The 13,849-nt window shown below is 46.1% G+C and overlaps 1 protein-coding gene across 2 annotated transcripts in view; it reads left to right on the forward strand.

The window, feature by feature from the left end:
- Positions 1–13,849, forward strand: part of SETD3 (SET domain containing 3, actin histidine methyltransferase) — a 243,069-nt gene that overhangs the window by 20,312 nt on the left and 208,908 nt on the right. For both annotated transcript variants that reach the window (XM_033952232.1, XM_033952233.1), the window contains exon 2: positions 12,856–12,965. In XM_033952232.1, the coding sequence (XP_033808123.1) occupies positions 12,863–12,965 (103 nt within the window). In that variant the 5' untranslated portion in view covers positions 12,856–12,862. The remainder of the gene's footprint in view (positions 1–12,855; positions 12,966–13,849) is intronic.

Raw genomic sequence — 13,849 nt, forward strand, 5'->3', positions numbered from 1 at the left:
GGTTCTGTCACGGGCCACAAAGTTAGAGCTATGGCAGCGTCTGTAGCTTTCCTCCGATCTACTTCCATTGAGGAAATCTGCAAGGCTGCTACTTGGTCCTCAGTTCACACTTTTACATCACATTATTGTCTGGATGCATTCTCCAGACGGGATGGACACTTCGGCCAATCTGTTTTACAAAATTTATTTTCCTAATGGCCAACCTTCCCTCCATCCCTCTTTTTGTTAGCTTGAAGGTCACCCATCAGTCAAGAATATGCTGCCTGCTTGTCCTGGGATAAAGCACAGTTACTTACCGTAACAGGTGTTATCCAGGGACAGCAGGCAGATATTCTTGCGTCCCTCCCACCTCCCCGGGTTGGCTTCTTAACTGGCTTATCCTAACTGGGGACCGCGCACCTCTGTTGGGCGGGAAGGCACTCACGTGTGCGTGGTGCAGCCTACTAGAACTTTCAAAGTTCTTAGAGTGCAATCACTCTAAAATTGTCCGTACCGGGGCTCCGTCGGTGCCGTCACCCATCAGTCAAGAATATCTGCCTGCTGTCACTGGATAACACCTGTTACGGTAAGTAACTGTGCTTTTCCTACCTTTTTGTCTGGTGATTTCATGAGTCTCTGGTTGCACTTCCTTCTTCTGTAAATCCAATATTTCTTTCTTTCTGCCCCCTCCCCTTTTCTTTCTGTCTCTCTCCTTCTGACCCCCTCTTTATTTCTGTCTTTCTGTCTCCTCCTGCCTGCTTTCTTTCTTTCTCTCTCCCTCCCCCTGCCTCCCCCAAGCCACTTCCCCGATTTCTCCCTGCTTCCCTGAGCCAGGCTAGGTGCATACAAGCGCCAGATACACAAGCCTTTACCTCTGACATCAATTCTGACGTCGGAGAGGAAGTTCCAGGCCAACCAGGCAGCTATTGGCTGGCCCAGAACTTCTTCTCCGACATCGGAGGTGAAGGCTTGTGGGTGCGGCACTTGTACATGCCTGGCCTGGCTTGGGGAGGAAGGAAGAACAAGATCGCAAAGGCAACGTGATCTACTGGTCGATCAGAACCGACCATTTGGACACCCCTGAACTAAACAAATATTATCCACAACTGCAACATGAGTATCTTGCAAAATTGTAGTGGCCAAGCCACGCAGAGCTTTGGTGGTATCTTTCAATAAAGGTTTACCGTGCCCTGTGACCATGGGCACCATAGTTAGTGAGCCTGGTGGGACAGGTAGGGAAAATACTAGGTGTACCTGATCACTATTCAATGTAAACTCTTAGGATCCCCTTAGGATATAAAGCAGTAAATAAATAAATACACAGGGTATAACTTATTTTATTTTTAGTTTATTAGGTATTTATATACTGCCTATCAAGGTTATCTAAGCAGTTTTCAATCAGGTACTCAAGCATTTTCCACAATTGCATCCCTGAACTAAACAAACATTATCCACAATTGCAACACGAGCATCTGAAAAATCCTCAATTTTGCATTTCTGTTGCAAATTTGTAGTGGGCAAGCCATGCAGCGCTTCGGTGGTACCTTTCAAGAAAGGTTTACGGCGCCTTGTGACCCTAGGTACTCATTCCACCTCTGCCTTGTCTGTGCTACCTGCCTCGGGTGGGTGGGAGGGGGTTGAGGGAGGTCCTCATATGAAAACTAAGAAGCACAAACATGTTTCCCCCTCCAGGCATGCATCAGCATTGTCTCAAGCATCTTTGTCATTGACGCATTCCAACCGTCAACGCTCTGTGACTAGATCACCATTGAAGCAATTGGTGTCTTCGGAGGCGTGCCTTGATATCAAGGTCACCAACATTTCGATACCTGATGCAGCTTACGCCCATAGTATCCTTGTTCACATTGGTACTGGCACCATCTCTGCAGAATCAGATCAGAGGGTTGTTTCAAAAAGAGCTAGCTTGGTGCAAATGAGGATCTGTGAGTCCATTGTTTACATAGAATGACCTGTAATGTGAAATGTTTCTATAAACCTTGGTTGTTCCATTCTGTGAATGTTACTTTTGTAAAGCCGCCAAAAAATAGGCGGTTGATAATTTTTAAAAAAAAATAAATGCCTGCATAGGAAGGAGGAACTTGGCCAGAAGAAGATCCCGGAGCAGCCCTGTGTGAAATATTGCCTCTTCCTTAGCAACAGCAGCAGATGAATCCAGAGACCAATGGGATAGCACACATCTACCAGTAGGCGGAGATAGAGAAACTGATTGACAGGTGGTCTTATTGGCTGGCATGCCTCCTGCATGTCCAGTATGCTCTATCTCCCAGCAGGTGATGGTCGCTATTCAACTAGCTCCTGGATTCTGGCTGTGACTGAACGATTAATTTTCTTCTGTTGAGAATTTTTCTCTTCAGTAAGACAGGGGTGTCCGGCTGAACGGTGCTGGCTTTGGGAGTTACACCTGGGCCCCCCCAGGTCCCTGCCCACCCTCCCCTCCGGTGGATTGAGGGGTATTGATGATTCTCTCACTTTTTTCTTCTTTCCCATTTAACAAAAAAAAAAAAGAGAGAACAAGTTGCTGTAGCTGGACTGTACTTCTCTAACAGTCTACAGTTCCCAGTGTTAACAACTTTCCTGTAACCTTTGGTGAGAGGAAGTTTACTTTTACCTTATTTGTTATTTCTCCTGGTTTAGACAGCTTTTCTGTTGCTGTGGGTAAGAGTCATGTTAGTGTTGTAACTTTATTTATTTGCCGATTTCTGCAGAGGTGTTTATGTGTTCATTTTACTTATTGTGTCTGCCGGGGGAGTTAATTATTTTAGCGGTTTCTGGACCGTGTTCATTTTGTCGACGGCGCAGCAGGGAAAAAGGGTTTGTGTTGTAGAAAGCGCCGGACTCCATTGGGCCTGTGTTCGGCCGGCTGAACGCTCCCTGCAGGGGGCCAATAACCAGTCGTTGCCACTTTTTCCCGCCCACTTGAAGCGCAGACCAGCTCTCCTTCTCTCGCGTGCGTGAGAGGTAGTCAACAAAGATTGAACTTAGGGCTCTGTGGACACAATTACAGTAGTATCATGCTGATGGAATTGTACCTTCCCGCGCAAAGGAGGAACGTGCGGGTTTTCTTCTGCAGGCAACAGGCTGCTGCATTCGTTGTCCTTTTTTCCTGGGCCTCGTTTTCCCGGGCATCGTTTCCGTGGTACCACGGCAGCTGGGTTGTTGGGGTCCGCAGTGTCAGCAAGGATGAGACAGGCTACGGCAGCGCTACTGCAGTTGGGCTTGGTAAGGTGTTTTTTTTTGTGTGTGTGTTTTCTCCCGGGCCTATGTTTAGGCACAGCACTGTACTCATACATGGGGCCCATCCGGGTTTGCCTAAGGGCGCTTTGGAGGGAGCCTCAGTTATATGCTCCACTGCCTAGTTTCAGGTGATATCTCGGCTGGGGCAGCAGGAGGCAAATAGCCGCTGAGGGAGTTCAGTGGCAGGTGGATACCCAGAGCAAAGTTAGGATTTTCCTACTATGTCCCGGGATATCTGTCTGATTTTAAAAAAATAAATAAAAAATAAATAAATCATGGAGGGTTGTTTCCTTCTTTGTGCCTCGGTGCAGTGCTGCATGTCTCTATTCCGCTATATAAATTTTTCCTGGTAGTTGTAGGACTTGATTTGGACTTCGGGGAGTCTGTAGTGACAGAGCATGGAGGCCTGGTCGCTCTTCACTTTTTGGTGCGCTCAGGACCGTCCTTTTTGTTTCTACAGTAGCAGTGCCTCCATGTTGCACAGGCTGTCGCACAGGTTTCTAAGACTGCTGTCTTTTCAGGGCGCCTGTTAGCCAGCCTCCCAAATTGGCAAGACTGGTTCCACACCTATTTGTGACCCTGGCCAAGTCACTTAATTCTCCAAGGCTACCGCTTTGCAAAAAAAAAAAAAAGAGGCAGTATATACGTCCATATTTCCAGTTTGATCCCTATCCACATTACTATGCTGGACCTATTTCAGCTTCAAGCCATGACACTGGCAGGTATCAGGGTGGCGAAGCATATGTGGCTGTTGGCATCCTCCATAAGGTTCTCATTTCAGTTTGCAGCCTGGGATGAGGTTGGCAGCTTCTAGTTGGCGTCTAGTGCGCCTTCCCTTTGAGGGCAGTTGGTTTTTCAGAAGATTTGCAGGAGTTCATGGAGGATTTTAGGAATTCCGGTTAATGGAGATTCCTGCAGGTTACTCCTAAGAGTTCTTTTAAGTCTTGCACCTCTCGTCCAGCCTGTTCCCCGACCTCCCGTGTGTCATTCGCGTGGGGTCTGTCAACACATTAGGTTTTCTGATGGAGGGGGGGAGGAGAGAATGTCTGATCAACTTTGGACCCTTTTCTCCCTTTCCTGATTCTTTCTAAGACTCGCTGTGTATTGGGCTCGCTGTATATTGAACAGCCTAAGGTGATATGGGTGTAATGTCCCCTTCAAGGCTTCCTGGAACACGAGACGGTTGTTCCTGTTCCTCCAGAACAAAGGGGCACGGGATGTTATTCAGTTTTCTTCTTAGTATCCATAAAGGGGGGATTGGTCGCTCAGGGGCTGAATCTCATACGGGTCGATTAGTTTCTCAAGGGTAGACGTTTCTGAAAGTGAATTGTGAGATCGATTATTACAGCGGGGAAAAGTGAGAGTTCTTTACAGCACTCGGACTCACAGGGGTCTACTTGCATATCCCCATATGACCGTCACTGGGGTATTCGTTGTGACTTCCTTGGCAGCCCTATCATTATGGCTGATGCCATTTGAACGAGCCCCAGCTCCATGAACATTTTAGACAATGTGGGCAGTCGTGGTGTTATGGCGCCACCAGGAGATTCAGGTACTTTCTTTCTTAGACACCTGCTTGATTCGGATGTCTTCCAGCTAGGTCACTTCGTTAAACACAAACGGGTGATTTCTTTTATTTGAACTTCTTTTTAGAGAATGACACGGGGAAAAAAATTTGTCCCGATCACTGCCCTGTCCCCATCCCACCGTCCCCTTCACTGCCCTGTCACCGCCATTCCCTTCACCGCCCTGTCACCGTCAGCGCCCCGTCACAGTCACTGCCATCTCATTCACCGACCCGACACCGTCCCCGCAGCATCTATATAAGCCTCAGTACTGCAGTATTTAGCTTATGCCTTCCTTATAAATCAAAGTTCTGGCTGCTGAACTAGAGAAAGAGATGTTCAGCTGGCAGGGCTTTGTTTATAAATTTTTATCAACACAACTAATATACTACTTTATCCTAAAGCAAAAAATAAATAAATAAATAGAGTTTTTTTTTCTACCTTTGTCTGATTTCTGCTTTCCACATCTTCTCATTCAATTCCTTCCATCCACTGTGAGTCTTCTCTCTGCGTCTTCCATTTGCTGTTACTGTGCCTCTCCCTTCACCCCCCCCCAATTGGTCTGGCACCCATCTTCTTCCCTCCGCTCCCCTATAGTCTGGCATCTGTCTTCTTCCCTTCCAGCGTCTTCTCCCCACTCTGTCTTCCACAGTTTCCTTCAGGGTCTGTTCCTCTCCACCCTCCTTCAATGTCTGTTCTATTCCTTTCTACCACCATACTTTCCTCCCTTCTTCACCATCTGTTCTTTCTACCACCCTTCAGCTCCTCTCGCGCGGCCTATCTATCTACCTCCCTCCCTCCCTCTTACTTTCGTGGCACGTTACAATGTAATTTGTGCAAGCCGCTGGAGCCTGCGAGCTCAGTCCCCAAACAATCTCACTTCTGTGTTCCTATTTTCCCCCATTTCTAATATCTCCCCTATGTATCTGGCATTGCCCCTCCCCCCATGTCCATATACCATACCCATGGCATGTATGTCCCCTTTATGTCTCTGTCCCTATGCCCCCATGCACATAATTTCCCCTGTTTCTGTTACCTTCCTGTGTCCAGATTTCCCCTCTCTTCCTCTTCCACACCAATGTGTCTCTTCTCTTCAACCCCATCTAGCATTTTTCCCTCTTTCTTCCCCCCCCCCCCCCACCCCTGTTTCCAGCATCTGGCTCACCTGCCTGTCCTCCCTTTTCTTTCCTGCTGTGGGTTTCTTTCTCTCCCTCTTCATCCCCTTGGCCCAGAATCTCTTTCCCTTTCACTCCCTCCTTCCTAATGTGAGCCGGGAACATGCGCGATCGCGCAATCCAGCAGCCCTCTCCCGCCCGAATGCAGCGTTCCGTCATCTCCCTCCACCTCACCTTAGATGCCGAGTTTGCCGGCTTTCTTTTTCGCCCAGCTGCACGCTTTCAAAGAGCCATGCCCGCGCGGCTGCTCTGTTCAATCTTCTCCCTGACGCAACTGGAAACAGGAAGTTGCAGGAGAGGAGAAGATTGATCAACTCCAGCAGCCGCGCGTGCGGCATACTTTGCATATAAGGTGAGGTGGAGGGAGGGAAATGGCGGAACGCTGCGATCGGGTGGGTGGGGCTGATGGACCGCACGATCTGGGATTGCCTCACTGCGGAGACAAGACCATTCACCGCTCCACGGGGCGGTGAATGGCCTTGTCTCTGCAGAGACCACTATTTTTTCTTCCCCGTTTTGGCAGGTTACTCGCGGCTAGCCGCAGGTAACAACCACCGTGTCATTCTCTACTTCTTTTCTTGAATTCTTTGGAGGTGAATCTTCAAATTTCCAAAGAGCTCTTTTCTGTTGTAAGTATTGGAATATCAGGGGATATTGTTCACATAGGGGAGGAATGTGTTTCTTCCCAGAGTCTGGGGTGCCAGATTCCAGTCTCAGGTTTGCCTTCTTCTGTCACCGAGAGTATGGGATTCTGTACAAGTTCTAGGACCTGTGGGGGTGAATCCACTGTGAACTTCGGCTCGCTTTCACATGAGAGCCGCTGCAGCGGTCGCTTTTGTTCCGGTGGTTCCCTGTATCTCCAGGCTCCAATTGTAGTTTCTAGTAGGCTCCTCAAGCGTCGCTCAATATTATTTGGTGGCTCTGCGGGATTACTCTTTTCAAATGCATACCTCGGTCTTTGCTGGACTGGTTCCAAGTCGCCATACTTCCCAGGCTGTCAGGTTGGGGGGTCTCAGTGCCTTCAATTCCTCAGGGCAAGGAATCACTACTCGTTCCTTCTTCTGGACTGAAGACGGTCAGACTACCGTTTCAGGAGTTTCAGACCATTCTTCCGGAATGACTATGTTGGTCTTTTGGGACAGTGTTCTGACGGTGGTATTCCCCTACAGCCCAGAAAGTATGTGATGTACTCATTTAGCGAATAAAGTAATAGTTCTACTTCAATGGGTGGAATCTAGTCTTCCTCTTCTGTCAGCGCATCATTTTACAGGACAGGAAATGGGTTTAGATAGACTTGCTCACCGCAAAATCTGGGCATGGACCCTCTGTTATATGTTGCAATGTACTGCGCTATTTACCCCTTTCAGCGCTTTAGAAATTTTAGGTGGTAGTAGTAGTTAATTCTACATCCTGGAAATTGGGTCTTATTTGCTTAGGCGTTCCAGCTGTTTGTATTAAGGTGAGATCCCCTGGAACTAGACTTCATGGTTTCATCTCGAAATTCCAAGCTTCCTAGCTTCTTTGGCAGACGCAGGGGATGGCGGTCAGAGGGAGTAGCAGCGTTGCTTCTTTCTCACCTCTGGTTTCTCCTTTTTAAGTGTTTTCCCCTGGATGATGATTGGATGGATTTGCCCTCTCGAGCTCGCTTTCCGGGCGCAGTTATTAGTGATTCTCTGGATTGGCTACGCCATCCTTGCTATGCGGATCTGATGAGTCTTTCAACGGCCGAACTGTTGAGATTCCTGGTATCTCTGGTTTTACTCACCTAGGGTCCGATCCTCATGGATTTTCATCCTCCTTTGATATTCTGCCCTAGCTTTTGAATAGTCATGGCTGACGTGTATGTGTTATGTGGAGCAGGTTATTTCTTCTCTTCTCCGAGTGCTACAGACGTCTTCACCTGTGGCTTATGCTTCCGTTTGGAGGCTTTTCCTTTCTTGGGTGCTTATCAGCATTGGCACCCTTACAGAGTTCTATGTTTTCTATTCTTTCTTTTTTGGGCTCATGCGTATTGCCAAGGGCTTGGCGTTCTTGCTCTTTGCTTACTTTACAGCTTCATGTAGTTCAGTTCCTTAGAAGAAGTACAGTATTTTTGTACAACTCTTAAGAAGCCCTGTCCAGAGCATAGTCTTAGCAGTTTACAAACGGCTTCGTTTCAACCTTGTCTTTTGAGACTCTTAAAGGCTGTGGCGATTTTCTGCGTTATAGGCCGGGTAAGGTGGGGGTTCTTCTTTCTGCCTTACAAATTCTGGAGTGTCAGTTTGGACTGTACATCTCTTTCTTTCTTGGTGGTGCCATCCTTTCTTTTCTTCCGCTTTCACTTTTTCTTCCTTATTCCTTGGAGGAGGGCTGGGGAGGCGAGCTTTTCTTCCCCTCTTTGTACTCTGAGGGACACGACAAACATATGGCAGCGTCCATAGTCTCCATCGATCAATGGGCCCTGGAAGACATCCTTTGTGCTTACTTGATGGCAGGGAAGCGATTGGCGGAAGCCCTTCCTGACCATTAAGCCAGAGCAATGGTGGCTACTTAGACTCGGTCTAGAGGTTTTTTCCTTGGAGGAGTTTTGTCACGTGGCTAATTGGTCTTCCAAGAATACTTTATCTCAACCTTACCGGTTGGATGTGGGGGCGCATGCGGAGGCTGCGTTTGGTGCTTCGGTTATTGCGGAGGCGGCGTTTTCTTCCCACCCAGATTGAGGATTGCTTTGCTACATCCCATTGGTCTCTGGATTCATCTGCTGCTGTTGCTAAGAAAGGAAAAATTATGTTCTTACCTGTTAATTTTCTTTCCTTTAGATGCAGCAGATGAATCCAGAGCCCCACCCATTCTGGATATTGACTGTCGGTTTTTTCTTTTTCAACTTTCGCAGTATGTTCTTGATATTTGTATTCTGGATTGTTACCTTTTGAAATTTGTTATGGGAAGGAAGTTTTTTTGAATGCTGAGCATATGAATGATTAAGAATGCTTGGGCAAGGAGCAATACTGGAGATGCAGGAGGCGTGCCAGCCAATAAGACCACCTGTCAATCAGTTTCTCTATCTCCGCCTGCTGGTAGATGTGTGCTATCCCATTGGTCTCTGGATTCATCTGTTGCGTCTAAAGGAAAGAAATTAACAGGTAAGAACATAATTTTTCCTTCTTCCACGAAGCGTCTAAGAGGCTGGTAGGCCCGTTCCGGGAGACAGAAAGGGGACAACTTAGGGAGGTCGCAGGTTAGGGGGGGGGGTCTGCCGTTTTTTACCTGCAATCAGGAGTGAGGGAAGGGGGGGAGGGCGACTCATGGCAGATCCATTGTGGGGACAAGGCCATTTACCATTCCGCAGGGTGGTGAAAAGCCTTGTTCCTGTATTTGCGGCAAAGGGTAGATTTCCCACACACACACCCCTCGTGCCTGCGGGTTAGCTGCATTTAGCCACGGGAAACAGTCCCCATGCCATTCTCTACTGGTGTCCCTGGTCATTTCTTACCTGGACTACGGTAACACTTTATATCATGGAATTTAAAAAAAGAGATCAGATGTCTTCAGATAGTCCAAAATACTGCAGTTAAAATCATATTTAAGGCCAAGAAATTAGACCATGTTACTCCACTCCTGATTAAAGCCCATTGGCTTCCTATCAATTATTGAATCACTTATAAAACATTACTGCTGACATTTAAAACAAGGAAAACAGGACAGCCGGAATTTATTAACAAACTTCTGATCCCATATTCTTCACCATGCATCCTCTGATCAAAATGTATTAGTAGTCCCATCACTTACGGCCTATTTTACAAAGCTGCGCTGCATTGCGCTAACGACCTTCGAAGCCCATAGAGATTTAAAGGGCTTCGGGGCTGTTGCCGCGTTGCTTTGTAAAAGAGGCCATTAGACACATCAATACCAGGAGAAATTCCATATTTTCAGTTGTTGCTCCTTCCCTTTGGAACTCAGTGCCTAACTCCAGAGAGACTACATCTATAGAGAAATTCAAATCCTTCCTTAAAACGTTCCTTTTTAAAGATGCTTTCCAAGTTTGACTGTCCTTTTAAGGATTTTATAAACTTAATTTCAGTCCACTTCAGTTGGACTGCTAATTGTTACCTTGCCCTTTTCTATTTTCCTGTGTTTCTCTCTTTTCTTTATTTATATTGTAATTCTCCCTTTTCCTCTTGTTTCAGTATGTCCTTTAGAATTATTTGTCTGTCGTCTTAATTGACGATGTCGTTTCTTTGTTACTATTTATTCCCCCCTTGATTTTATTGTACAATCACCTTGAAATATTTGATAAGGCGGTATAACAAATTTTTAATAAACTTTGAAACTGTGTCTAGTCTTCTTTCTCGCAGAAAGTAGTGTCAAGATTTCACGTCAACCAGGAAGTACGGTTGCCTACCTTCAAGCCCTCAGGGTTCAAGAAGAGTGACAAAGTTCTGAAATTGCTGGATATTTGCAGTGTTTTGTTATCTGAAAGTAACGATTGAGTTTCAACTGTCGGATCATTTCTTTGTGATGACAGGTACTAGCCACCGGGGCCTTCTAGATGGATTTGCATGGCTATTTCTTTGGCTTATATCAGAAGCAGAAAGTGACCTCTGGTATCCTTAGAGGCACATTCCACTAGGAGTATAGCATCCTCCTTGGCAGAGTCTAGTGCAGTTTTCCCCTGAGGAAATTTGTTGAGTGACCAAATGGTCCTCCTGCCTTACTTTCACAAAGTTTTATAGGGTAGATGTAGTGGCCAAATTGGATACAACGTTTGGATCTTCAGTAGTTTCAGCAGGCTCGTCTGTCCCGCCCTTGATTCTGGGGAGAGCTTTGGTATTTCCCACAGGTTCAAGAATGATGTGTCTATTGCACTAGAAGGAAAGATTAGGTACTTGATAATCTTTCTAGTAAATAGGCACATCATTCTTGAAGCCCACCCAGTCAGATGTTCATTAGCCTGTTCACTATCTCAGCCATGTCAGTATTACCAGATAACCTTTTTCTTTCCTCTGTCCAGCAAGGTCAAGTATAGGGGAAGACCACTTCTTTTTTTTGAACTCCAAGACTTAGAGCAGGTTGCATCCAAGTAGGTGGCTTGTTCATTCCACCTCATTATATGTTATACATGGTTCATGATTATTTTGTGTTAAATGTAATTTGAGCAGAACAGACTTGTTTCTTTCTTCTCTAGGACAGTCCATCTGCTGGCTGACCATCTGCTTTGATATGAACTGAGAAATTACAGGTGGAATAGAAAAATGTAAATGAGGCTCTCTACACCAGATCTCAAGATCAGAGGTACACAACCCCACAGGTTCAAGAATGATGTGCCTATTTTAGAAAGATTATCATCAAGCTAAGTGGTGTGAAGAAGAGAGACGGGAAGGAGAGAGGAAGTACAAGCTGGGAAGTGCTCAGCAGCAAAGAGGACGTTTGTCCAGCCAGACTGTGAGAGGCTGGAGGACAGAGACGGGTGAATACTTTGAAACTTATGGATTTTGAAACAGCAGAAAGTGTACCAGAATCTAATGTGGAACTCGGGAGAATCAACTGCTGTAAGTGAGTGTTTGGACTGTGCCATTAACTCTCTGAGGAGGACATTATTTTGGACTGTGTGTTTGTTTGGAATATTTTGCCTAGAAGAAAGTGTTCTGTGCTGGCAGAAGTTTTTCCTGCTTATGGACTGTAATGTTTCTGAGCTGGTGGTTTTTGGCTTTTCAAAACTAGCTCAGAGAAAACGTCTAGTTTTTCCTACTTTGTTTTGCTGAGGTTTTTTTCACTGAGATAAGTTTGAACAGAGGCAGTTAATTAGCAGCAGTGCAACAGCTGTGCCTAGAAGCCATTCTGAATGCTGAGCCAGCATGTGTCTAAGAAATGTTCTTTGTATGATTACAAGCTGCTGGTCTGCAAGATTGAGAAGCTGATATTTAATCCTTTTGCTTCACTTATAACCAGAGACAGTCATTTGAGAACTCTTTGGGCAAAAGCTGCCTGCATGCAAGATGCCTTGTTAAACCTAAGCCTTTGCTACCAGAGGCAAGATAGCTTGATAAAGTTAAGCATTATTCTATCTATCTTAAAAACCTGCCTGCAAGTATTGCTATACTGTACCTCTCTGTACTCAGTGTGTATACCTGGCATAGTGCTGGCCAAGAAGCTAAGATTTGTGGAGTTTACGTAATTGCAACAGCTGAGGTGGCTGTTGGCCAGTTGCTGGAGGAAAAGCTGTATTTTGGTGTATTGCTGAAATTCTTTGTGTTTGTTACTTTTGAAACTATTGAATTGTTCTTTGAGAAATAGGGATGCTTTGAACCCAAACACGAAGTCTGGCCAGTAGCCAAGAATAATAAACCTGTTAAAAATTTGAACATTTGGTGGAAGTTTCCTTCTTGCTTGCTGGAAAGAGAAATCCTTACCCAATATATTGGAGTTTAAACCATAGCTGTCGCCAGGCCTGAAGAGTACCCCAAGTTAAAGGGGACACCCTGGGCCAGTATTTTGTCGGTCTGCTGTGCTCATCAGAGATCACGGGTTGTCACAGCACCTAATCTTTGTTCATCAGTTACAGAAATCTTTTACTACTGGAGTGGATGTTTTTGTATATGCTTGGTTAGTTTGAGGGCTGTCATTTGTGGGGGGAGAATTACAGGGTTTTGTTTTTTTTAACAAGGCAATATCCCAGGAGCTCCCCAAACTGCTTGGAGCTGTAGGATATGTAACTGATTGGTTAGGCTGTGGGGCTTCTCCCAAACTTCTGCTCTGGGCCACTGTGTATTTAGCATCAGCTCTGTTCTGCATAAATTAATCTCAATTTAAAATTAGATCAAGTCTTAGTTGTTGGCAATGTAAAGTCTTTTTGTAGTTTTTCTTTTTTTGTCACATTAATTAAATTTTTTTGACTGCTTTAGTCAGAAGATGGGTAAGAAGAGCAGAGTGAAAACTCAGAAGTCGGGCAGTGGAGCTGCAGCTGCAGTGCCACCAAAAGAAATGCTGAATCTGATCAGTGAATTATTGCAAAGTAAGTTTCACCTTTTTAGCTCCTAATATTTATATTGTCATACAGAGAACTATTACAGAATGTGCAGGGGAAATTTTTATTACCAAATTCACCAGAACTAATGTTCAACTGTATTTATATGACTTCTGAAATCACATCAGCCATGCTACTAGGACTTGGATGTGTGGCCATCTTTAGGGACTAAGGGCTAGATGCACTAAAGATAGTGACTCGATCGCTGTTGGCTGATTCTCTGGCAGCGATCGATGCACTATCAAGTTTGCATGCTCAGTGAGCGATTGACACATGTGCAGAGCCTTAACAACAGTGACAGGGGAAGCAGCCTCCTGTCACTGCTCTTAGGGCACTCTGACCCCCCTAAGGCAGCAAAAATGGCAGGAGGGATGCCTACTGCCTCCTGCCAATGCGACTCATCCCCCTCCATGGCAGCAATGCAGCAGGAGGGATGCCCACTCCCTCCTGCCACTGAACGCCTCACGAACCTTCCACTGAACCTCCGACGTACCTCTTTAAAATGTTGGAAGCAGGAAGCCTGCAGGAGGCTCCTGCTTCAGTCGCCACTGCAACTTCTCCTCCCCAGTGCATCATGTGATGAACTGGGGAGGGGCCAAAGGAAGGCCCTGATTGGTTCAATCTCCTAAGGCCCCTCCCAAGGGATGGGGTCTTAGGCGTCTGAGTCAATCAGGCCTTAGGCACCTCCCTCTGCATCCAGGATACTGAGGGGAGGAACCTAAGGCCCTTATTGATCAAGCTAATTGATCAAGCCAGTCTGGGCTTTAGGCTCCTCCCTCAGTATCCTGGATACAGAAGGAGGAGCCTAAGGCCTGATTGATTCAGACGCCTAAGGCCCCACCACCAATCACAGGGGAGGAGAAGGTGTGTCA

Source organism: Geotrypetes seraphini, chromosome 7, assembly GCF_902459505.1.
Source record: "Geotrypetes seraphini chromosome 7, aGeoSer1.1, whole genome shotgun sequence".
Lineage (NCBI taxonomy): Eukaryota > Metazoa > Chordata > Amphibia > Gymnophiona > Dermophiidae > Geotrypetes > Geotrypetes seraphini.